Source organism: Eurypyga helias, unplaced genomic scaffold (genome assembly GCF_000690775.1).
Source record: "Eurypyga helias isolate BGI_N326 unplaced genomic scaffold, ASM69077v1 scaffold21418, whole genome shotgun sequence".
NCBI classification, from domain to species: domain Eukaryota; kingdom Metazoa; phylum Chordata; class Aves; order Eurypygiformes; family Eurypygidae; genus Eurypyga; species Eurypyga helias.
The window spans coordinates 3,320-30,318 of record NW_010267834.1 but is presented as its reverse complement, the minus strand read 5'-3'; the positions used below and the strand labels follow the sequence as shown (position 1 = coordinate 30,318).

At 38.8% G+C, this 26,999-nt stretch overlaps 1 protein-coding gene across 1 annotated transcript; it reads right to left on the bottom strand.

Moving 5' to 3' along the window:
• Positions 1-4,272: 4,272 nt before the first annotated feature.
• Positions 4,273-26,433, bottom strand: POLN (polymerase (DNA directed) nu; the record flags this gene model as incomplete). The annotated part of the gene is made up of 14 exons (XM_010157572.1): positions 26,304-26,433; positions 22,830-22,891; positions 18,642-19,124; positions 17,993-18,183; positions 16,074-16,186; positions 15,361-15,518; positions 10,900-10,968; positions 9,408-9,468; positions 9,134-9,198; positions 8,250-8,333; positions 7,908-7,997; positions 5,393-5,449; positions 4,573-4,626; positions 4,273-4,338 (listed from the first exon to the last, which is right to left on the bottom strand). Coding segments are annotated over exons 1-14 (1,683 nt in total), but the record flags the coding sequence as incomplete, so codon positions are not given.
• Positions 26,434-26,999: the final 566 nt, after the last annotated feature.

Below are 26,999 nucleotides of genomic sequence, written 5' to 3'. Positions count from 1 at the left end.
CACCCACCAGTACCCCCAAGTCCTGGGGTTTTCTAAGTTAACTGACAGAACAGACTCATTTTTGATGGCAATTGCTCAGAGGGGTCTCTGCTTCAATAGTTTGTCTCTCCCATTAGAATGAAAACCAGATGGGTAATTTCTTATTCATATTCCAAACACTGTTAGTGACACACATTTTCTAATAAACAAGCATGCAATTCTCTGTCCCGCAATCACTCTCAGAAAATATTATTTATATCTGTTGGAAAAACTGAGGTATATTCAATATTACAGGCTTTTTATGGTCCTTCTTTGAGCACATTAAAATTCAATATACCCTAATTAGCTTCTCTTTCAAATTACACTCCTGATTCCCAAATTAAAGGCTACCATGCTTGTTTGATTGACAGGTTTAATTGTTTTATTTCTTTGCCATTTTGGACAATCTGATAAAAGCATTTTTCCTGAGGAGAAATAGAATGCCTTTTTTTTTTCCCCCCAACTTGGTCTCAGAAAGTAAAAAAAAAAAATTTTTTACCTTTACCATCACTTTTTGTTACTAAAAGGATGGAAATGCCTCCTGAAGCCTACCACCTTATGCTTTTAGATTAGTGATACAAACATCTTCAGAAGAAAAGTGTAAACTTTTAGTAGCACTTCAGTTCTCTCTGCTGCGGAAGCCTAGAGGAAAGATACTGTAATACAGAGTATCTGATTCTAGCACTGAAGTTACATCTTAACCAAATTATAACATGCCCGTATATGCAATCTTTGTATCTCCAGATAGGATTTCTCTGTGTTCATACTGAAAGAGGCTTGATCTTAATTGGCTTTATGCCTTTCCACCTCTGCCACGGCTTGTTTTTGCTTTAAAAGGCGAGAGGCTGGAAAGTGGTATTTCAAGGCAGGTTCGGAGAACATAAAAAAGTCTTTATGAAGGTAAGAAATATATTTAATAGGAAAGTTATCTATGAGCAATATAATAAGGGAGTATCTTAATGTAGACAAGACAGACATTTTTACAAAAATTATTTGAAAATAACATTCAAATAATAAACATAATTAGCTTCCCCTAACAGTCATAAGCAATCCATCATAGAGTAGAAAACATAACTAGCCGATGGATATATTACAATCTAGTTTGAATAATTTTAGGGCTTATGTTTACTTTCAGGTTTCAGGTATGCAGGCTCTCATGGAGTAGCAAATAGCTGTGATGCTATAGAAGGAGAGTACAATATCAAAAGTGTCCCTGTTTAATGAGGTACTGTATTATTACATAACACATTGCAATTTGTGAAAAATGCATTGCTTATGCAGCACACATCTTGTAGGAGAAGAAACCAAATGAGAAGAAATGGAGTGCAGAGTTAAACTAAAATAGATCTATACATGGAGAGCCACTGAAGTCTTACCAAGAACTCACCCTGCCCCAAGTTGCTGCAACACAGAAGTAATGAAAATTCATGTGAATAAGCTTATCTATTGAGAGAAACCCACATAAAGCCAAAAATATACATCATCCATACATCAGACATGGATTTGTCTGAAAGAAGATCACAGAAGAGTTTATATGAATAAGAAATCCTGCTCTGTACCTAATGTCTGCTCATTTCCCCTTAAACCTATGAGTAAATCCCTCTTGGACTCCATTTAATGCCTTAAAGAAAAGTGGACAGATAGATCCACTACCTTTACAAAACAAATGAAAGATAAATATACCTTTATTTGGAATCCCATCTCCCACAACCACTGCAGCAAATGTGATTTTTTTTTTCTACTAGAATTCTCGATTTATCTGATTTACGCTTATCTTTTGCTTTAATCACTCCTTCAAGCACTTTAAGACACAGTTAAAAATAAACTATCTCAGCAAATACTCAGATAAAATTTGACATAACTTCACAGTATCTGCAAAAATATCTACAATATTTATGATTTCTGGCAAGAATCCTCCCAATCCTTTAGCACTTAGTAAGGTGACTGGGCACTGCAGTATATCTTCCATATCAATAAATGATTCAGAAACAGATGGTATAAGTTCCATAAACATTTCACACAAAAAAAACATGCCAAGGTTTTTCCTTATAAGGCAAAGCCAGCCTTAGTCAACCCTGGATGCTAACTTTAGCAGCATCATTTTGGAGAAAAACAACCTTTAAGAAAAGATTTCATGTCCTGTTTAGCATGATAGGCCAAGGGTCACCTTGTGTTGTATGTGGCTGTTCAAGACAGCTCTCTGTTCAGCTCTGACTTGTAAATGCCTGTGCATCACTTCAGAATATATAGCAAACTGTGACCTCCATGATCATCTTTTCCATTCTCTCCCATCTCTTCCCTCCCATCTGGGTGCATGGGAAGCAAGAGCAGCACTACCACTCCTCCATTCCATCGTTAATTCAGAATCCTAGACACTGTTTTTAACACAGCAAAAAGCACAAGCACTTCCTATAAACTGCTTGGTGACAAATTGTATGGAAATATGTACCATGACAGTAGGAAGATACAACTGAAACCTGAACTGTGAAGACAGATAAAAGAAGAGCTGAGTAAAAGTCTCTAGTGAGGATGAGGACCTCCGGTTACTGCCAGAACTCCAGAAGTCACCACACCCATCAGGACTTGCAAGGAGCCACATGAGCCCACCCATGCAGAGTGGTCACAACATGACCATTACGTCTAACATCTCTACTCTAGACAGAGCTGTGGAAGATGACGGCCTTTCTCCCAAGGCTGCAGAAAGCTTCTAATGCCATTTGTACCCATGAAGCCTAAGGCTAATACTGGCGTAGACAGATAAGTAGTACTCAAACCTCTCCATGGATAAGAAATTACAATACTTTTGTGTGCAAGTTAGGCCTCGTGGATTCCCTCCAGTCTTCATGAGCCAAGTCCCAATTTTGCATCTATTCCTGTTCTCCCACAGGGCCAAAGGTCAGGTCTTTGCTAAGAAAGGCAATAATTAAACCAAACAACATTTCTGCAGGTAAGTAGTCACTACTATTCTAGTGCTATTCCCTCGGCTATGCTTTGACTTGAGCCTCTGAAGCCATCTGCAACCCTGTCTTCCCCCACACCACATCCTGCACACTCACCCATGTAGCCATGGGCTGCAACAGAAGTGGAACGCTGCATTTGGTTTGTGTGGCAAGGTTTTGGTAACGGAGCGGCTGCGAGGGTGGCTTCTGTGAGAAGCTGCAAGAAGCTTTCCCCGTGTCCAACAAAGCCAATGCCAGCTGGCTCCAAGACAGACTCACAGCTGGCCAAAAGCGAGCCCATGGTGGTAGCACCTCTGAGATAATATATTTTAAAAGGGGAAACAGTCACTGGGCAATTGCAGCCTTAGAGAAGAATGAGAATACACAAGGGGAACAGCCCTGCAGACCCCCAGGTAGGAGGAGGGACAGGAGATACTCCAGGCACTGGAGCAGAGATTCCCTGGCAGCCCGTGATGCAGACCAAGGTGAGGCCGGCTGTGTCCTGCAGACATGGAGGGTCATGGGGGAGCAGAGACCCACTTGCAGCCCGGGGAGGACCCCACACCAGAGCAGGGGGATGCCCGAAGGAGGCTATGATCCTGTGGGCAGCCTGTGCTGGAGCAGGCTCCTGGCAGGAGCTGTGGCCCCATGGAGAGAGGAGCCCAGGCTGGAGCACATTTGCTGGCTGGACTTGTGACCCTGGAGGGGAACCCAGGTTGGAGCAGGCTGCTCCTGAAGTATGGCACCCCGCAGGGGGGACCCACCCTGGAGCAGTTCATGGGCACTCCTCTAATTTGCTTGGTAATAAATTAAGTAATTTCCCATGTTGAGGCTGTTTTGCCCATGACGGTAACTGGTGACTGATCTCTCCCTGTCCTCGTCTTGACCCATGAGCCTTTCATTCTATTTTCTCTCCCCTGCCCAGCTGAGGAGGGCAGTGACACAGCAGCTTTGCTGGGCATGTCGCCTACAGCCAGTGTCAACCCACCACAAACACAAAAGGCCTCACCAGTCCCTTCAAAGGTCAGTATGTTTCCTAAACTCCAAGTAAAATGGTATAATAAAATATATTCAAATATGCCCCTCAAAAGGCCACTTTGGAAAACAAAAAGACTCCAGCCTTTGCAGTCCCAGGAAGTCAAATAAAACACATTCCAGCGACAAGCATGTACCTGGAGATCATTAGAGCCAAAGACAAGAGAGGAAGCACGAGCCCAACGAACATTTCATGTGTTAAAAATCTGACGTATTTTATATAAGTAATATTAATTTTTAGTCGTCATGAAAATGTAAATCTTATAATAGGCTCACTTACTGGATGTTTGGCTGAAAGTCTGCCAGTCGCAGTTCCTGTCTGATTCCATGTAGAGGAAATAAATCCCTGTAGTCAAGTAAAGTAAAAATCCCCCAGAAGAAAAGGAGAAAGATACATCTAAATGTTATTCAATGCAAATATCAGTAATAAAAACTCACTGCAATCAGAACTACAAAATAAAAAATAAATACTTTATAATCTTCTATATATAGAAGTTCTTAAGCTGTAAACACCGCAATCATTTCACATCCTTTTACGACTTATTTGAAATGTTTTACAGACTACTTTTTATATTTTTACCTTTCTCATGCATGTTCGCAGTCCATCCACATAAGTTGATTTCATCTTATGAACCTAAATGACATGGAAGTTTAGATTTCTTAAATTAAGGAGATCTTAATTTCTAAATGCATCTTAACTTGTTCTGTAGACTTTTTTTTCAAAAGACAGTTTTATCTTAGTAAATATTGGATGCATGCTCACTAATAGCTTGATGTATTAGTGTAAGTTAGGTAAGAGCTCAGTTACACCTTAAAGCCAGGTCTTTGAGGATACTGGTAAATGAACTGTTGGAATTTATTCTTTATATTTTATATCCCCAGGTCAATATACTACACGAAAAAAGCCACACAAAAAACCCCACAACACACAACCCCTACTTTTTTTTTTTTTAAATCTTGGAAACTCATCCACTGAAAACCCAAACATTAAATGTGAGAACAGACTAACTAGGTTGTTTTGGATTTTCAGCAGGCTCATCACCTAAAAAAAACCAAAACGAGTTCTCCCCCTCACTTTCTCTATAGTATTTCTTCAGAAGTCAAAAATTAAATATTTTGTTCTAAAAGTGTGCTTCATAGGACTAGATAAATTCAACATTGAAATTTTCCAAGTGTTTTTGCAACAGAGTTGTTTTCTACCTATAATCTAACATAGTGCAAAACAGAAGTATATAAATTCAAAAACTTTTAGGCATACCTACATTTTCATAATTTAAATGAATATTAGAATGAGCTTACATTAGAGCCAACTTTTTTTTCTTTATTTAGCTATGAATACATCATCTTTCTCGCTAATTTTGCTTCAATAAAACTACATTGTGCGAAAAATATCAGCTCACCTGACGGTATTCTAAAATTATCTTAGGCAAAGGATGAAGATCTTGCAACTTCTTTAGCTGCAAAATAGAGAACGTGAATTACTGGTATAGTTTCCTGTTAAGGAAAAAGGCTCAAGGAAGCCTCCATTCTCTCCTGCATTCAGTGGGAGGGCTGGAGATTACCCTTTCCCATTTCATTTCCCTGTCCCAGACAGGGACAGAAAGACATGCAGACATAAAAACTTCCCCGCAATAACTCTAAAAGCACTGGGGCATGGGTGTGTGTGGGTGTTTACCTAAGGTCCTTTATTTATTTTTTCTGATAGACAGCATCAGTGCAAGAGAGAACATGATAAAACTACTATATATATGTATGCACTTATACGTATTTATACACACACACACACACTTGAATGACCCCTAATACAAGTTCCAGCAGACCTTCAAGAAAAATTGAAATTGTCAAATCCAAAAGCAATAAATAAAGCATATTTCTGATTACTTTGATGGTAAATTGCCATAGGTTTTTCTTAAGAAAAAGAATGAAATTATTAGACAGATTGGATATCTGTAAGTATTAAAAAAAAAATCTGGAACAGTTCAGGGTGAAAAATAGATATGATTGTACCAGAAGGGAGATTTAAAAGCTTAACTTTTTTCCCTTCGACCAGTGAGAGACAACACGTTAATCCTAATTATCTAGTATTTATCTATCAGAAGGTTTCAGCCTATCTTTCTCTAAATAACCAAGTCTCAGCAGTTAGAAAGAGAGCACTGGACTAGACAAAAGCATTGCCTTGATTACTTCAATAAATCTTACGTTGCCACAAAAAGAAGGCATGCATTCTATTTCAGTGACGCCTCCCATCTCCCAAGGCTCTTTGTCACTCTCCAAGGTTACATATTTGATCTATGAAATCTCCTTCTCCCAGAGCAGCGTGTGGTACTTACAGTTATACTGTTGACGTCACCTCAGAGATAGTATCTGGTAGTTCAGACACTTGACCCAAAAGCTGAATTTTCTCTTTTCCACATGAGAAACAAATAACACCTTTCTACCTTCCCCAGAGGAGTTCATTCTCAGCAGTGAGTTGTGTGATTTGACTCCCATGTAAACTAGAGCAATACCATTGTGGGACCAATCAGAAACAGGTGCAGCTACACAGGGGCTTCATCTCTTCTAAGAAGGAACTTCATTACTATTATCTTAACAAAATGATCTATTAATGATCTGGATGGGGGGATGAAGTGCACACTCAATAGGTTTGCAGACAACACCAAGCTGGGCGGGAGTGTTGAGCTGCCTGAGGGTGGGAAAGCTCTGCAGCAGGATCTGGACAGGCTGGATCGATGGGCTGAGGCCACTGAGTGAGGTTCAACAAGGCCAAGTGCCGGGTTTTCAACTCAGGTCACAACATCCCCCCGCAATGCTACAGGCTTGGGGACGAGTAGCTGGAAAGGTGCCAAGCAGAAAAGGGCTTGGGGGTGTTGGTCAGCAGCCGGCTGGCTATGAGCCAGCAGTGTGCCCAGGTGGCCAAGAAGGCCAAGGGCATCCTGGCCTGCATCAGGCACAGTGTGGCCAGCAGGACCAGGGCAGGCATTGTCCCCCTGTACTGGGCACTGGTGAGGCCGCACCTCAAATCCTGGGTTCAGTTTGGGCCCCTCACTGCAAGACAGACACGGAGGTGCTGGAATGTGTCCAGAGAAGGGCAACGGAGCTGGGGAAGGGTCTGGAGCACAAGTCCTGTGAGGAGCAGCTGAGGGAGCTGGGGGTGTTCAGCCTGGAGGAGAAGAGGTTCAGGGGAGAACTTATTACTCTCTACAACTATAGTTGTATCAAATACCTGACCTGTTTGGTCATTATTGCTCTACGGGAGCAAGGTTCTACCAAGATCCTGCAGGTCTGCTCCAAATACAATCTCTCTCACCAAAGACAATCATCTCCACAGAGGCAGGGGGGAAAGCGGAGGAAAATTCACGCACACAAGTAAAACACTGGAGTGTATAAAGAAAGTTACAATTCCCAATTCAAACCACAGGTACCAAATGATTTCCTAGAGGCCTCCTTACTTAGCATGAATGAATGAGTCAGGTGTCCATAAATAACATGGTTTATAGCCCAAATCTCCTGACAGCAAAGTGAAAGTCTGGGTTGCTCTTCCCTTCACCAGCAGATTTTACTTTAATGCTCTTTTCTTTCACCAGTGGTCCTCTCCCTCATCCAACCAGTCAGTCGCACCGACCTACCAAAATCTGCCCAGTAAGGAAGTCTCCCTCCTTTGAGGAAGATGGTCATACATGTATGCTGCTAACAAAGTTTTTAACTAATTCTGGTTTATAGCTAAAGTTGGGCTTCGTTAGCTAGTTTGTTTTTCCCCATCACAGAGAGCAACATTCATTTCTGGCACAAGTAAATGAAGTGCGATTAGTGCAGTACAAAAGTAAACCAAAACAGACAAACGACAATTTCACTGGAGTATAACGTGGAAGTTTTGCTAAACCCTGCAGGTGGTTTTAAAACCCCTCCCCATCTCACCACAACTTCTGAGGTGGACACAAGTTGTTGTATTTCAGTTCTGTGAACTTTCCCACACAGCGTGTGCAGTTTTAACTTTTCAAATAGTACCTAAAGTAAGAAAAAACACGTAAGATGTGAAAACACTGTTTCAGTGTTGCAAGTGCTGAAACAGAAAGGAAAATTTGGTGCCAGACTTATGAAAAACTGATGTCCTCCATTAAAACCAGAATAAGATAATTAATATTGAATAAAAAGAATTCTGAAGTTTTAAGGACAGTTCTATATGCTTTATAATTCTTCTGTATTAATAACAACTTACAGAATGCAAAACGTACATAATAATAGTAGTATAAATATTACCTCTCTGAGTTGACTACTGCTGGTCAAAAGGAATTGCTCTCCAGCAACTTGATGAGCTTCCTGTTCAAGCTCTTTGAGTCGCAACTATAAATTAGTGCATCAGAATTATTTTGTTTTCATTATTATTTTCTTCAATATCTGCTACTTCCTAGGTGGATGAGTATATTTGTCTTCTATTTAAAAGCAGGGTACTTGACAATGTGTAGTCATTGCTGGCTACCAACACTCAGTTTAGTAGATTGGTTATAGACTCTTTAACCTTATTTTTTCATGATCTGGGAAGGGAATTTACTGCAGTAAAAAGTATCAAAATTTCTGGGAAAATAATTTAGGTTGCTGAAGCCTATAGAGATCTGAGAGAAAGAAAGCTATGCAAATTATTCTGGTAAATTAATAATCTGTCAGACCTCTATGATTATCTACTCAGATTTTATACTACAAATTAAGATTCTCTTGTAGCTATTTTTATCAATGGGGAAATGGCCAGCTTAGAACTCTCAGAGCACTGAAGTTGTAGTGTTTTATTTACAGAGATAGACATATCTATCACTTCTCAGGAAGACAGTTACTGACAACTGTAGGTTCAGTCACTACAATTTTTACTCTACAACACAACCCAAAAAGAGCTGTGACCAAAGGATCTGCATTTTACAAAGTGGTCTCAGTTCTGGGGCAAGGCTTATGAAGCAAATGTCTTTTTTGCTTGCCTAAATAAACGTGGAACTATCCTAAAATGTAAAGACCATTACTTAAATTTATAATAATAAAAATACATGTAAAACAGGACAAAAAGATTCCTCTTCTTTTTAATCAGTAATCTTCAGTAAAAGCAGAAAGATGATGCTATACAATTTCCAAAAGAAAAACACATTGACAGAATTTACCCCCAGGATCTCCGATGTTTTTTTCAGTTCTTGTTTGTTCACAAGTATTTGGTGTGTTTCCATCACTGTAAATACAATTATACACTGAGAACATTTACAGTTGACAATTTCAATCTTACATGCCTCTTGGACTGTAAAATGGAAACCCAAACTCACACGGGTGTTATGAGGCTAAGACAGCATTTAGTACTCTGAGGCATAACACTCTACTTGAGCAGAGTCAGCAGCTGTGGGAAAACAGTGACAATTCATACTTTGAACTGAACTTTCATACCTGCCAGAATTTTGATAAGTGGAAGCTCTAATGTGCAAAATAATTTCCACAAACCTTGAACCTGTAAAGCCAGATACAAATAAATTCTTCAGTATCAGCCATTTTTAATCTTAAAATATACAGTAGTGTCCTATGTGGATCTATTTTCCAGTAAGCTGTATTTAATTTTCTCTATAATCCCTTTTTATATGACAACACTGTCAGTATAATGAAATACTACTTAGTGTGAAACCTAGTGTCTAAACACTCTAGTGCATTAGCACTTCATTTTGTGGGGAACAGTAATACATTTTGTAATAGTAATAAATCAGTATACATTTTTCTAACCCATTTATTTTTAGAGCAAGCTCCATTACAACAGAATGTAGTTATCCCTTTTCTTTATTCACTTGAACAATTAAGCAACCATTCAGAATTCAGAGCTTTGTTTTTATTAGGAATAAAATGAAACATGGTAGGGACATGTACTCAGTTTAGTTGCAAAGAGCAGGAAGTCTGTTTTTTCTCTAACCACTGAAGCAATCAGACAGCAACGCTCATCTAAAAACTTCTCCTGTAGACTGGCTCTCCGTGTTTCTGTGCCTTTGGTGTTCCCCTGTCGCTTTTCTTCACAGATTGTTCCACCATACTGCTGGGCCACAGAGATACCCAGATCAACATGGCTCCATTAACTAACAGTCTAAGCCCTGAGCTTGCCACCATCTACTTTTAGGAGAACCCCTAGGATTCTGTGATGTACCTTCCACCAGAACCTGAGCAGATCCCTAAATGCTGAAACTTTTCCAGGTATATGATTACAGGGAGAAAACAAACGCACCCAAAAAATGACTAAAAGACTTCTCAAAATGCATTCTGAACTGCAATAAGGGCTAAAATAGAATAAAATAGTTCACTTGGAAGGGACCGACAACAACCACCTAGTCCGACCGTCTGACCACTTAAGGGATGACTGAAAGTCAAAGCGTGTTGTTAAGGGCACTGTCCAAATGCCTCTAAACACCGACAGGCTTGGGGCACTGACCACCGCTCTGGGAAGCCTGTTCCAACATTTGGCTGATACAACCTGGAGCAAAAGATATGCTGAGAGTTTTTGTACTCAAGGAAAACATCAAAAAACCACAACTATATTCTTGTTTTAACTGTGTTAACACTTTTGAAACCGTTTCATACAACTGTAAAATACCAAAAGTCACAATGCTCTAACATTTCCCATTCTTAGCATTTTCATTTAATTTAGTTAACTGTTGCAGCGGGAAAGTTTCTTCTAAAGATTAACCTAGAGACTAACCATTTCCTCCTTCTGGAAAAAATGGCCAGTTTGATGGGTAACTTATTTTAAATGTTGCCCAGCACTGTAAACCACTAAGGTTTGAAGCCTTCTACTTAACTCCAATACAGACTCTGATTTGTATGAGAAGCGCACCACTACCTCTCTTTAATTCACGATAATACCTCCAAAGTTACATCTAAGTAACTACTTCCTATATCTTACCTGTAAGTCACGAGCAAGGTCCATCATGACATTATAAAGCTTCTCCAAGTTCACACCCAAGTTTTTACACTGCTATAAATAAATTAAAAACCAAAAATCAATAGTTTAAAAGTTAACAAAAATATTTATAATACTATCTAAAAGAGATTAAACTAGATAAATGTTTTTCCGTAGGTCTCCTGTTATATTTCACATTTTAGCAACGTTCTTAGACCTCTGAAACACAATTCCTGAACAGAGCAGTACAGATCACGAATATTCAAGATTATAGCTGTTCCTTTATTAACATTTTGCACAGACCAAGTATGGAGACAGAAATATATTGACAGGAAACCAAATGGCCACAAAATCACATGGAAAGCTTCTCAATTGAAAAAGCACGGAGATGATTCCATCTTGTAAGCAATCCATCTTCAGGTTTGTCATTCACCCTACGTGTATGTTAAAGGAACCCTAACTATTCTATTCTCAATTTATGTATTACATTTCCACCTTGGAGCTGATGGAACATTAAGAGGGGCGCTAATGCTACGAGCTGCTGAAGTCTCTCTTTCCTTTACAGACCTGCAGCTGTTCCACAGCTTTCTTACCTTATTGCCCTCATGAAATACCTACAGCTCTGAGATCTGCTCCACAAGAAATACATTCTGTTTTCTCCACTCAAACTGACCTAGGAAGTGTTTTCCTTACCAAAGAAAGCTCAGAAATTACACTACCAAATCTGACTTTGCCGCCCAATTCACAATTTCACAGTTTTTATTTGATACATTCAGAATCCTTCCGATGAGAAGAAAAGGAAAGGAAATTTCTACTTCTTATCAGATTTACACTCTCCTCTAAGATTGCATAGAAAATGAAGACGACACATCCATTTGAATGAAACATCTAATATTTGGTAAAGAACAAAGCCAAGATTCTACCTTCTGGAAGACATGCAATGTATCTAGATGCCATCTTGCTCTACTAAACTGGACGCCATTAAGCTATGAACCTCAGACTAAGCCAGAATACTGTCTTTGAAATTGCTGTCAAGAATATTTTCTTAAGATGAGTTCCGATGGCAGAACACTATGGTCCTCCAGAGCTTTGAAACCGTCTGGCCAGAACAGTAGTTCTTCTGAAGCAAAAACAGGTAAGAATAATCAAAGTGGTTGTGAAATCATCAAAATCCTTCCTAGAGAAGGGTCTATACAGTTTAAACTGGTCTCCAAATTAAAGATTTTTCTAAAATGAAGAAAATAAATTCATATCAAGAATAGTGGACTGGGAGGATCTTCTCTCTTCAGGGAGGTCAGAACCCTCCTGAGTTTGTGAGAAGGTATCTCTGGACACCTTTTTCCATCTGAACAGGGTCTTTTGCAGGAATTGCTCCCTCAGCTGGATGCCACTATCTCATCCTTATCTCCAGGATGACTCAGAATCTCCTGGTTGTGTTTCTAAGGAGTGAGGGTAGGCATAGACTGAGACACCAGTACATCTAAACACGCGATCCTGTGCCCTCACAGTGACAGACAGCTGTAAATCAACAGGTAAATATAATCCATCCTCCAAACAGCACCTGAAGATCTGCCCCATATACAAAACCCACAATTTTGGCCTACTCTTTGCAAAACAGACCCATTATCCGAAGAAAAAACAGAAGTCTGGAACCGAAGTACTACAGCAGATGCAGACTGACAAGAGCAATGCTTTATCCATATTAGTTCCAAACAGAATGCAGAAAGAATCCAAATTACTTGTCGCTGCACAGAACAGAACTATAACTAACTGAAAATCAGTTTATATTAGGACAAATTATAACACATTATTGCTACAGAGGCAACCATTCTGGTACGCAGCTGGGGAAGAACCATCACAGGAACTTCACCATATTGGTCCAACTGATTTTTAAGAGAGGAGGAGAAGTGCTGAGTGTACCAGCATAGAAGACACCTATTAGAGGAAGTTATGTTTCATGTTAAAAACAGTTTGGGGGTAATCTTTGCTGCAGGCACATTCTCCTACCACTTGTATAAAAAAAAATGGGAGCACTAGTGCTGCAGTCATTCAGAATATGCTTAAACCTGGACCAAAGTTGTGTTTATGTTGAAATGACCACATGACTCAAGATAACAGCTGATTAAACTGATGGTACGTAGCTGATGTCTGTTAGTGGGAAGCATGTCCCAGTAAGGCCCCAGCAGCAAAAAAGAGTTAGAATGAAGTAATGAATTCAACTACAGTCCATGCAGGTTCCCCATCTGCACAATGGCTATTAGTGTATACAACTTCAGCATTGTTTGCGTTGGTCATTTGTGAGCATACAACACGGATACCTACTGCACAGGCTTCCCCTCAGCCTACAGCAGGCTTGAACACTGCAAGACTGAGAAACAGTAGGCCCTTGAAGGTTGGATGCAGAGGGCTTTCTCAAAGCTGAAATATCTAGATCCACTGGCGGTCAGCCTTGCTTTGTAAGTCTAGTCCTGTCAGTGAGGACTTCTTTCTACCTCACCCAGATTACTTTACGCAGGTCAATATTCCAATGAAAAGCCATCAACCTGTCTCCGAGAAACCTGTCCATACCTACTGGCTCTGGAACAAAATGTTTGTGAAATACGTAGCTTTCAGCAACAGCCAGCCTACTTGATCCAACTGTGGAAGCGGAAGCAAGCCCAATGACAGGCTTCCATTGACACCAAGATTCCTCCCCATCAAACGCAGTGACAAGAGCAGCATGATGTTTAGCAACTGTTTCAGCAAAGGCTTCAAGGTATAGGGACTATGAACCCTTATTACTGAGCCTTGTGGCACAGAATCAAACAGAGTCAAGCAGCAAGTACAACATACTCTGCGCTGGAGAGGTGTGTGGGAGAGTAGCAGAAGACAGAATAATACAGCCATCATTTCAACTACTCTGCTGGGTGGACAAGACTGGCACAATACAGAGGGAGCTTACCTGATCTAGTGGGGCACAAGATATATGACCTGGCACAGATCCTTCTGGGAGTACAGATTGCTGTTAGAAACCTACCAGAAAGTCAGAGCAAGAAGGCTAAAGACAGAAATCTAAAGACAGAAATCTGACAAAAGGGCTAGGATTCACAGAAAGAACTGGAACTCACTGAGCAGAGAAGTCAAAAAGAAAGTGGGAGAGTCCAGGGAACAAGTTAATTTGTGTAAGCATTGGGGAGGAATAATCACAGGATGTTAGAGGGAGGCATTAACTGGAACTTGGGTGAACAAGTCAGCATAAAGGCACTGGAGATGGTTGGGGCAAGGAAACAAACTAGACCTGAAGTAGGGCAGGAAGGAAATAAGATTTCAATATTAAACTCAGGGCTGGAAATCAGGATGACAACACTGAGAAATGGTAACTAAGAATAGATGTGATATATGAAGAACAAAGGACAGCCAGGCAAAGGAAAGAGACAAGATTAAGGATGCTGACTCACAGGAGGAGACATCACACACAGAAATAACCAACAAGTGCATAGCTTCTGCCCATTTGCTTGTTCATTCACTACACTAATAACTTAATTGATGAAGTAGCTTCTGAACAACTGCAGTGTACAGCTAGTGTTTTAAGGTAAACTGGCTTTGGTTTTCTCAGAAATGTCTATACTGATGGGGATGTGCTGATACAACTGACCCCTGTCCAGGCTCTAAGCCCACTTGGTATCCTGGATTTGTATCCTGAGAAGCTCTATAATCATGTTACAATACTTGTGTCTGAACAAGCAATGCCTCTGTGAAATGAAAGGTTTCAAAGAAACATCATTTAGGTTGCTGCACAACAACAGAGGTTGCTGTTCAGACAACCTCTGAAGGTTAATATGACCAGAGTAGGTCACCATAGTTGAAAATACAAATGCCAGAATTTTATAACATTCAGTTATTTCAACACACAGTGAGGCATTTCTATAGTCTTGGGAATAACTTCTCAAGAAGTTCATCACGCATTCTTTCTTACTGAGAATAAAAATTCACATTTTTTTCATACACATGCTTGTAGGTTCCCATTTGCCTCCCTACTGTTCCTCAGCCTATGATGTGGTCCTTTTCCAGCTGTGAGATTCAGCAAAATTGTCAACAACAAATAATAACAGATACAGACTACAAGATCACAGGAATTAAGAGAATGAGGCATTAAGACAATTTGGAAATCAGTTTACAAGGAGGTAGAAAGAAAAAAGATTAGATTATACATTAATTAATATTACTACTGATCTTTATAGTTTTGAAGCAGAATTTTACAGCTTTTCTTGGAGAACATAATCCCATCTTGGTAGAATATAGTGAACCCTTCTCTCCCTTTTCTTTAAAATTAGATTCCCAACAAGTAGTATTAATAGAGTAATTTTTTTTTCCCATCAGAAAAGCTTTTTTTTTTTTTGCAATATTTTGTAAGCAAAAAGAATTCTTTCAGAATTTCCTTCCCCTTACAACACAACCACAAACAATTTATAACAAATTACTTACTGATGCATTTCTCAAAGTGCCTGTATCTGTATTTACTGTTCCCACAGAAAATGCCTTTTCAGAAAACTTCTCTATTAAACATTCAAAAGAGGGAACGGTGTCGCTGGGGTTTATCAGCCATGCTGCAATCCTTGGATCTAACACAACACTATCAGCAACTACAAAAATAAGTTATGTCTGACAATCAAAATATTTAAATAATGATAAGAATGGACAGTTGCAACAGACAAGCATTTACACTATGAAAGTCTTAAACATTTAACTCAACAAATGGTCAAAATGACAACTACATAGAAGTAAGTTCAATACTGAATACTTTCGAAGAGGATACCTTTGTGAGCTTGTTTTTTGGTGGGTTTGTATGTGTGCCTCCTGAGCAAAGAAAGTTTTTCTAGGGAACATGAAGCAGTTTGACCTTTTCAACTATAGTCAGGACTGTGTTGAGAGCTTTTCTTTCCACTGGAAGCTATCCTTAAATTATTTAGTGATTTGATTCCTACTTGGAGAAGAAATATATCACCTTGGCATGCCACGCCTCGCCTCTGGTCACAACCTCACTTAAGTAGTGTGTTCTTGCTCAGGGTACTAAACCTCTGCTTTCCAATATATTACTTCAGCACTGATCTAGTTACTTCTACACCTAGTGATCCTAACAGAAACATCAGAAGCACAGAGATTATAGGATTAGATCATAGATTAGATTAGATAGGTACCTTGTTTCCAGCTAATTTCGTTCCCATAAACTTGAAGTAGAGTCCTCAGGAAATCTTTTGCATTGAAGCAAATAATTGGAACTTTGCAACGTAGCATTTGAAACAATACTTGCCTGCACAGAAATAGTTTAACACACATGATATTGCTACCACATCTAATGAATCTATTTACTTTATACATTTAATTAGCACATAATACTAAACAGTTAACACAGGACATTTCTTTATTCCTGTAAGAACAGAATACTGGATTTGAGTATTAAATTCTCAATTCAGTAATATCTTAGGTTTCATTCTATAATAAATTAAACAGCCTAACAGATATGGCTTATCATGCATTCATAAAGAAAACAAATCCTTATTTGACACTCAAAATAAAACGCAATCTTAATCCAAAACAGCAGCTGGCATCCCTGTAATACTTTAATGTACCCAAATAAGATCACAGAGGCATCCGAGTTAATGTAGCCTTGTAAAACACAATTTAAAAGTTTAAAAGTAAACACAATTTAGACTACACAGTCTAAATTGCTGTAATTGCCCAGTCTTAATATCCTATTAAAATTCAGTATGCTTCATCTTTGTCACATTTTTCCATTCCTTTTGAAAATGTCTGTAGTTCCCACATCCATGTTATTTTAAATAGATTTTACCAGTTATAGGTATACAGATTTTACTAATTACTTGTGTCCTTTTTTTTTTTTTTACATGGTCTATTTTAGGCAATGTAGAAAAAAAATTCCTTATAGAGCTTTCAAGTTTTTTTATCTTTGGTGGTATGAAACCACAGTACCAAGGTCTTGGACATATTAGAAACTGTCTAGATCATAAGGTATTATTTTGTACACAGTGTAGATTCACTATTAAACAACTGCCTCATTCCCAGAACAAATCATTACCTATAGGTTTCATCTAAATGCAACTACACTTACTCCACTTGATTATTATTGTATTTTTACTGTTCATATGTACTTGCTTTATTGATGTTATTCTCAACTCAGAACAACCTATAATCCAACTAACAACAAGCTACTAATCTGGTTATCATGTAACTCCAAAATTACAGTTGGAGAAGTGCAGGTAAGTAAAGTGATTTGTTTCACACCACAGTGGAGCGATGGCAGAAATGCAGCTGACAACCACATCCCACATGTCAAAAATTAATGCTTTGTAATTTAATAACCTGAATTCAGCAGTTTACAATAAAAGTTATTACTGAAAGTCATAAAATATTCTAATGAAGTTCTAATATGCAGAATCAGATTCAGTTCTCATTTCTTCATTTATGGGATACTATTTCAAAGTTAATAGGAAGGAATAAAAAAGGATTTTGGTTATACTAACTGGAAGTTTAAAACATATTAATTTTATTTAGTCCAACTATTAAATAGATATATAAAGCATTTCTTTAAAAAAAGTACCTTGTCATTTTGACATAACATTATTACTGAACATTAGGAAAACTGCATTCTAATTCTCAAAATCCATTAAAAAAGCCTATTGTGCTCAAAAACTTTAAAATATTAGCAGAGCTCAAAAAGGATGTCTACTATAATAACATCCATCAAAAATGTACTGGGTGAGAAATGCTGTTCAGGAAATGGAAGATAAAGCTGGATGAATAATATTTTCTGGTGCCATATAGCTGCAAGCTGTTCCTTTCTAGGTGAATGTAAACAGCTCCTAGCAGAACCCCAACCTAGCTCTGCAGGGCCGTAGGTAGTGAGACGCTGAGCCCAAAGCAATAGCCTATTTTATTTGGTTTATATTAGCTTAGGCTTGACACAGAACCAATACAGCTAATATGAAATTCAGTGAGCTTGACATGCAAGGAGATTAAGCCTGTGCCATGTAACCAACATCACTGTTGCTAAATGCATACGTAAATCAAACCAGTACTTTTTCCTACATCCTCTCACCAAGCAAATTTCTTGTGAGCCTGTTGTTCTTGTTGCCAAAGAGATGACCATTCAGTTCTTAAATAAATTAATCTATTGTTTTCACTAGCAGCATTCCGAGTATAGTCAGTTGAAGAGTAACTGGGAGGGCAAGGGTGAGCAGTCTGATTCTTCACTAACACTACGACTCCTTTTACTGATGAGGTTAAGACCTGTGAAGTATAATTACAATAGTTTCCTCTGACCGATCTTATGCAATCCTGTAATTTCTCAAATATTTTACAGTACAAAACCTATCATGTACACTAGAGTTAGGGCGTACACCACTGACAAGGTAGAGAAACATGCAAGGGTTTCAGCCTTGAAACAAAAATCCAGTGACAGATATAGTAAAAAGCAGGAAAAAAAATATTCTAATTCAAAGCATACAAATGGCTGTTTAGCCCAAGCAGTTTCATTTTGTTTAAGTCTTACTTGGTAACCAAAAATAAAATGTAGTCAGAAGTATCAATGTTTAACTCATTTTACACTTACATTATGGTACACAAAACTACACAAAACTGGTCCAGATTCTAGGCTCCTAACGAACATGAGTTTGTTTTATCAGTCCTATGCACAATTCAGATGGTTCTACAAAACTGCCTCTAAACAAAACACATCATTCACTAACCTGCTCTGAGTTGAGCTGTGAAGAACCATCTTGAAATATCATAGTAGTTACAAAAGCTGCTGCCTGACCTATAGCTGCAAGCAATTCTCTTTTTTCTTCACATCCCAAAATCCTGATATCACAAGGATAATTTTCAGCAGACTCCGTCTGACCAGAAGCACAGTTGTATTCATGTGAAGTAGTGGAGGTCTTTGCAGGTAATCTTCTTGTTTTCTCTGAACAACACCTAGGTACATCTTGCTTTCTTTTAAGGGAAGTAGCTATATTCTTTTCACCATCCTTCAGGTTTCTTGCTTCTACTGAAAGATTTCTTTCTCTATATACCCACGTCGGCAAGTCTAAATCCTGGTAAGAGCTCACTATTTTGGTATCTTGACAGCAAAGCATTTCATCGCTCTGTACTGCCCTGACTATCTGACCCACAGTACTTTTTTCAGGGCTGCCAGATTTCTTTAATAAAACAACTGTGGAATCAGGAATCTCCTGGAAAAAGTGGAAATTTTTTTAGTGAACCAATTATTCAATTTATTAGGAAAAATAAATATGTTTATTATGAGTTAGTTTAGATAAAATTTGAAAGAAACGATATTTTACAAAAAAAAAGTTGTTACTAACAAAAGTCAGTTTATAGGAACCACATTACATAAAACAAAATTATTCATCAGTAAAGATTTTGTTGATTTATATTGCTTACATTCAAAACCACCACTGTTTTTTGAATCCAATACTAGTCAAACACTAAAAATGGCAAGTTAATAACTTAAGATGTACGTAGTCCAGTAGCCTTTCTCCCATAGTAACTGGGTTATTTGTAACCTTTGTGCAAAGAGGCCATTCATTTCCATCTTTAGCTTCACCACTCAGAGCTTTTTTCATGAGAGCTTAGCTTGAAGAACTTTTGGCAAGGGGCTATAACAACTGCTTTGTAAATTCAAGTACACCGATTCAACTGCATCTCTGCCAATTTCTTCAACCAAGTGGTAAGATTGTAAGATGTAACACAAATATAAGTGAAGGTGGCACTGAAGAAGTATCATCAGGTGTATGGCTAAGTACCATATTCTGTTTAATCCACTATGCCCAGAACAGCTTTCTTACTCCAGATGGCCCCTGGATCCCTTTACAGCAGAATGCTATTACATTACGTACAAGAAGGTGCATGGTAATGTTATGATTCTACTCCTTCAACCTTGATTTCCTTCAGAAATTCCCTTGGAATCCTACAGGCCCTAGTATTTTCTAAATGTTTATTTTCTAGGTTCTACAACCTCTTCAGCTGAGACAGATCGTCTGTCTTGAGTCCATAAAGAGGACTCTGGAATGGCAACAGCAGCCTTTCCAAGATGCCCCAAGGTAAACACGTATGTAACTATTTACAGATCTAGAGAGTTGCATGCTGCCTCAATACTCCTCTTACGCCTTGATCATCAAAAGGCCTTACAGGAGCTGGCAAGCTTGTGCCTCCCAAGACATTTGCAAGAAGGAATGTATTATTAGCAATGTATTTGCAAGATGTTTCTCAAAGTTTACTTGCACTGTATTTACATTCATCTTACTCAAAACAACTGCAAATCCACACAAATGCCAGTAAGCCGAGCTTTTTGCATGATGACATTTTAGTAGTCTCCTTCATACTGTCACTTAGATTTTTCTTCTTTCTCCTGGACAGATTTTAGTGTTCATTTTAAGTTTTAGAATACTCCATTTTTACTAAATCCCTATACTACTTACAAATATTTTGTGTTTTGATGGGAATATCCAGATATTTTCTTTGAAAGTATCTTCATTTTTATGTAATTTCCTTTTTGAAAATGAAGTATTCCTGTAGCGACTTTTCTTTTAACACCTCAAAGATTACAGTCCCTATCAAAGCACCTTTCAGCCGGAAGATTTTCAACCTCATCTTACACTGAATCAAATAAAAACCAGTTTCTTTTATGAGTTAACTGTTCCACAAAACAGTGGTGTCCTAATTTTTAGTCTCAGCATCATACGTTAAGCGTAATATTCACCTACTCCATTGAAAAGTAACTGATACCTGTCATAATTACTACATTTTCTGCTCTTGTAGCACAGCCAGTCTCCCTCAGTACCTCTGCTGTCATTACCATTCCAAAAACTAAGGCCCTCTCACTTCAAAAGAACCACAAGCGGCTGCTGTACCAGGCCCCCATCCATTCCCCAAGGTGACAATTTTCAGTGATCGAAGGATATCGTCCATCTGTATTCAATCTCCTCCTCTACTGAGCTCTGCTGAGACCCCACCTGGAGTTCTGCATCCAGCTGTGGGGCCCCAACATCAGAAGGACATGGACCTGTTGGAGCGAGTCCAGAGGAGGCCACAAAGATGCTCAGAGGGCTGGAGCACCTCTGCTGTGGGGACAGGCTGAGGGAGTTGGGCTTGTTCAGCCTGGAGAAGAGAAGGCTCTGGGGAGATCTTATTGCAGCCTTCCAATACCTGAAGGGGGCTACAAGGAAGCTGGGGGGGGGACTTTTTACCAGGGCCTGTAGCGACAGGACAAGGGGTAACGGGTTTAAATTGAAAGCGAGGAGGATTAGATTGGATATCAGGAAGAAATTCTTCCTGGAGAGGGTGGTGAGGCACTGGAACAGGTTGCCCAGAGAAGCTGTGGATGCCCCATCCCTGGAAGTGTTCAAGGCCAGGCTGGATGAGGCTTTGAGCAACCTGGTCTAGTGGAAGGTGTCCCTGCCCATGGCAGGGGGGTTGGAACTAGATGAGCTTTAAGGTCCCTTCCAATCCAAACCATTCTGTGACTGAGCAAGCTAGAATGACAAAAGCGGGTTTTTTTCTGGTTTTGCAATATTCCTCAACACAATTCCCATATTCCCAAACCTCAGAACTATGGAGTCAAAGGACAAAAGAAGCTTACACTTCTTAAGATCACACTTCACAGGGTCAACTATACGGCAAAAGTACAATTAACAGGTTTTACATAAATATAAAAAGGGAGCTAATTAAGCTTTTGCTACTACCAAAATGAATAGTGGTTGCTCTGAAAGAAGACAGATTAATTCGACTTAGGCAATGCTGATAAAAAAGTGAACACTATAAAAAGTTACTATAAGCAGAAATAACGTCACAAAAGGACCAAGTGTTTAAGAGCTGTAGGAAGACAACTAATCTGCCCAAGTGTATTCTCCAGCCTAACTGCAAATAGCTTTATTGTTTAACACAGTAGACTTTTAAAAAAGAACTTACTCCTGAGTCTATAATGACTTGACTGTCCTAATTTAAGGTTCAAAAATAAGAATGAAGCAATTATCAAGTCAGAATAACACAGCTAGAAGTACAATTAATCACAGAAAATCAGCAGCTATCAGGAAGAAGTCATCTCCTACTACCAAGAATGACTTGACTGGAAGTAAACAACTTCCAGGCTGTAGTTTCATAACTTAAGACACAGGAAGATTTCAGTAGATGGCAGCAAGTCAAAATTAGTACCTCAACATCACAAAAAGGCATTCCACTATATCCATGTGCACCCACAGACGTGTGTCTATCAGTCAATTTAATTCATAGGAAACTATTGCACCCCACAAATGAAAAGAGATTTCTGTATCTTGAGCAATTTTGAACAGTTGAAGTGTGCAACGTGCACCAGAGCCAGAGCAAGGAAGGTTGTGAAGTTTGCAGCTGCGATAGGAGCAGACTTGCAGTATCCGCAACTCACTGATCAGCTCAGTGGATCTTACAATTGCAGCCTGAGCTGGAGCTGCTGCCCCAGTTATCTGTTCTCGTTCTTGCACTGGCACTCAGTCATGTGCACATTAAACCAAATTCAGAAAGAGGATTAATCCAGAACTTCCTATCGCAAAGTTATCTTTCGTATGAACCAGATCACTTTATGATTGTTTTCTAGTGTCTGCTCAGTGACAGACATCTGAGAACGTTTTTAAACCCTGGTAAATATGTAAGTGTGGCAACCTCATTATTTCTGATCAATTTGTCACAGAAGACTAGCTTCCTGTAAAAAGAATAACAAAAGAAGGGCCAAGGCTCTCACAAGTAAATAGAGGCCAAGTGCAAAATATGAAAAAGTTATCTGAACTACGAACATATGCTATGTATCGTGATGAAGCATATTATGAAAGACCCAGTCTGCAACAGCTTCAAACCTGCTATAAAAAGACTGCTTTTAGGGGTCTTCAATCTTACAGTATGCTTGCCTTTTCATTTTTCAGATGTGCGTCCTTACAACCTAGTTCTTTTTCCTTTGTCTTCTCTATACCTTTAAAAAAAAAAATATGAAACATTTTACAATACAAATGAATCTGGGAGCTCTGCATACAACTTTCATTACATACAGTGTTACATTGATGACACTTCCACAAAACCTAAACTAATTGCAATAAAATTTTCTATCCTCTAATATCATTTGTGCTTAGAAGTGCCCTCCAGGTTCATAAACAGGCATATGCAAAAACTGTACTCTGTTTCCATTAAGAAAAAAATTATTCAAATGTGCTACAAAGCAGACAAACATTTACCATGGTATTCAGGAGCAGCATTACTATAATGCATGTTTATGGTATATTTCCTTCTTTCAAGAAAATATATCCCATCTTGGTCCAAGTAAAGCTGGGGGATGGGAAAGAAAAAAATAAAAAACCAAAACCCACACTCTACACGCTTCACACAGTTCAACTGCTCTCTTTGAATAAGGCAGTATTATTCCACATCAGTTTTCTTCAGTAATACACTATTTGCATACATATCTTTATAGAGAACTGACCATGCTTCATCTGCAGAGGACAGTTTTTTCGCGGTGTTCATCCGTGCGATAGAACAGGCACAGTAAGACCAGAAAAGAACAGATCAAGGGGAATTCAGGCCTATCAAACTGACTGGAAGGCAAGGTAATGCCTAGCACCACAACCAGCAGGAGGGTTCTCTGTGCTGGGTCTAAGACAGAGCCCTGTGCAGCTGAACTCCCCGTGACAGTTCGCCCACAGCCCTGAACGCAGAGAGGCACTGTAGTTATAAGGCAGGCTTTGTAAATGCACCTCAGGACTCTGCACCATGCTAAATGAAACAGGACATGCCTTCTCTCTTCCACCCTCAACAATGTCCAAGAAGAGGAGAAGCCAGCAAAGACTGGAATAAAAGAACAAGGGCAACAGGCTAGCGGTGATTACAGACTCAGTAGGCACAGGAAGAGGAACAGGGAAAAAGAAAAAGAAAAAAAAACCACCAAAAAAAAACCTCCAGTGAAGTGCAGATCTCTCCAGAGTCTGCTATTAGTTATGATTCTTTTATCTATAGATCCTTTTACTGCTCAGCCAAAAGTCACATCATGGGAAAAATATCATTTTGACCCTAACTCCTGGTCCATACCAAGTACAACACTCCAACACTGTTTTCAGCTATGCAATTTGCATTACCAGACACTTTCTGAATCTAATGTGCTGATGACCAGTGTTTAAAAAACAAGTATAAGGTGATCTATTTCTATTTACTGAAACTGTTTTTCCAAAATATTTGTCTAGGCAAGCCAGGACCCTGTACTTAAAACACTAAAAAACAAAAAGCTTTTTCAAAAGCTAACTAGCTTAGTCTCCAGAAGAAACTAAACTTAGTACTTTATGGCATTACATGCAAGTCCATCTTGATGTGTGTAATCAGTTATTTATCTCCAGCTCAGAGCTGTTGGAACAGCAAATATGGCATAGCTGTATTTGTAGTGTCAAACACTTTAGGTTTGGTTTTCTTGATACTTCCTATAACAATAAAAGTTACAATTTAAAAATTACAGTAACTGAGTTTGCATTCAGTGCTTTCAGTTGTTTCGCAGCTAGATACTTTTTCTTGACAAACTCACCCTCCAGAGAAGATGAGGATTAGATTTCTTTCCGTCAGCACACAGTATTCAGTATGCCAGGTATTGAAAGAGCTATGCAACCTCAACTTCTGGTTTATGAAAAAGTATCACTAGATGGCAGCAGAAACCCATCCCTGCTTTCAAACTCCTTAAGGATAGATGGAACCATTACAAGCTGTACTGCCAGGATAAACACAGAATTTCAACACCACAGATATTTGTCCTACTTGAACCCAGTATTTACTTTCTAAAGAGAAAGAGATTTTCCAGAAGGTAGAATTTAATCTTTAAAGATCTATCAATAAAATACAGTTCAATACAGTTTGAAATAGATCAACTAACATGACAGGTTTTGGGTTTGTTTTGCTTGTTTCTTTGGTTTTTTTAAGGGGGGCAAACTTTCTTCTCTCCAGATCCACACTGATCACCTAAAGTTATATATACAGATGATTTCCTAAAGTAATTCAAATAGATTTGTTCTCAAGCCTGTACATGATACAATTGTGAGTAATTACTACATGGAAAACAAGAGCAAGGAAAGCTAGTAATGAATGTGACCTGCTGCCACTAAGTGCTTATACTGTTCCTCCACTGCCAGTTGACTAAGGATTTAGCAGCATGACAAAGATGACAGCTAGCTCCTTTGGCTAAAGGTAGAAGACACCTTCATGGTGTTTTCAGAAAAGAGAGAGAATCTGTATTTACAGTGTGACAGAGCGAACGGATCAAGAGCGGACAACGTAACACGACACAGGTGTCACACAATACAGGAAGTTCCCCAGCCTAAGAAAAAACCCATCACACAGGAAAACGAGAAGGTAGCAAGAGAAGTAGAACATCAATTCAACTAAGGCAGAAAAAAAGAGATCATATTTTCTTTAAAGTAATCTGTTATGGTCCAATGTGCCATTTTAAAATGAAACCATCCCGTATTCCTTCAGGTGTGTATCACCGATTTACACAGCAATGAACTACTACCCTTTCCACTGCTACGCTGATCCAATACTCCACTACTGAAAGAAGAGCCTGTACTGTAACTTGCATAAAACTGAGACTGCAACAAATGCTATGTACACAAAAACAAGTGCTAGTTTAAACACTAACAACCAGATAATGTTCCAGGATCTAGTTCTCGGGAGAAAACCAGACAACTGAAATTGAGCAAAACTCTAACTTTCTATCTACTTCTTTGCAGAGCTACAAGACTGGCAGCCTATGAAATATGCAGAATTGAGAACAAAAATTCCATCTTACAAAGCCTCCCTGGTATTCACAACACTGAGGAAGATTTGCGCAACAGGCAAAGCTGAGGCACTTTTAACATTACCTAATTTGCTCTACCACGGGGACTTTTGTTCACTCTTCCCCCTAGAATTTCACAAGGAGCGAGTTGCTAATGAACATGTGTTTAAAGGACTGACATGAGTCTGGAGAGTTCCCAGGCCTTCTGGCAAGTTCCCAGTACCACTAGTGATCTTTAAATGTCTAACCCAGATTCAAGTTAATGTCTACATTTAATTTACAGAATCAGTTAGTTAACAGCTTGAAATTGTCATCTACTTTTATACCACTTAGCAGAAAAAAACCCCACCAATGAAATTAAGGGCACTGGTAATATTCCAGTTCCTTGCACTCACACAGCGTTATTTCATCGGAAAGTACCAGCTTAATTCCTTTTCTAAACCTGGAAATCCCAACTCTCACCTTTTTTTTTCCCCCCCTTTTTAAATAGGGACTAGAGGTTTTATATTGTTTTGTTTGTGTGGGTTTCAGTTTTTCAGCTGAAAACTGAAACACGTAAAATAGGCTAAGATTTACTCACTCGGGTTATTCTTTCTGCTAGTCTGAACTTCTACCGGAATAGACTGCAAAGCTGCCATAATCCTTTGAGCAATATCAGATAAAGGCACTTCAGAAGTCTCACATCCTATGTGTGACACGCCCAGTTCCATTTTTAAGATTAAACCTAAACACAGAACACACAAATTACGCATAGTATCAGGGCCACAGAACAATCTGCACTTACATTCTGTTGAAATTAAGACCAAAATGTAGCGAACATATTCAGTCAGTCTCCTCGATAGTAAATGACATCTCCTCCCTGACACGCCTATCAGTTTCTAAGTACTGTAGATAAAAGTTAGCAAATTGAAATAATTTACAAAAGTTACTAAGTAAAACTTTGAAACAGTGTTTTAATTACAGAAGTTAGGAGAAGTTGTATTAAGAGCAACGCTTTTTTCCTACACAGCATAAAAATGCTTCCTGATTTCTCTGTGTGGGAAGCAGCAGTCTGAAAGCCTCAGGGGCATATCAAACTGAGAACCTAGCACTCTAAACATAAACAAGACACTGTGCATGAGAATACACCTACAACACTTAATAGGCCCCGACAACACTGGATTTATAGTGTTCGTCACTTAATTATACACACAATATATAGAGTTAAACAGCATGAAATCTAGAAATGAAGACATCCAACCAGCAAGTTAAAAAAGTTTTAAACTTATGTGAATAT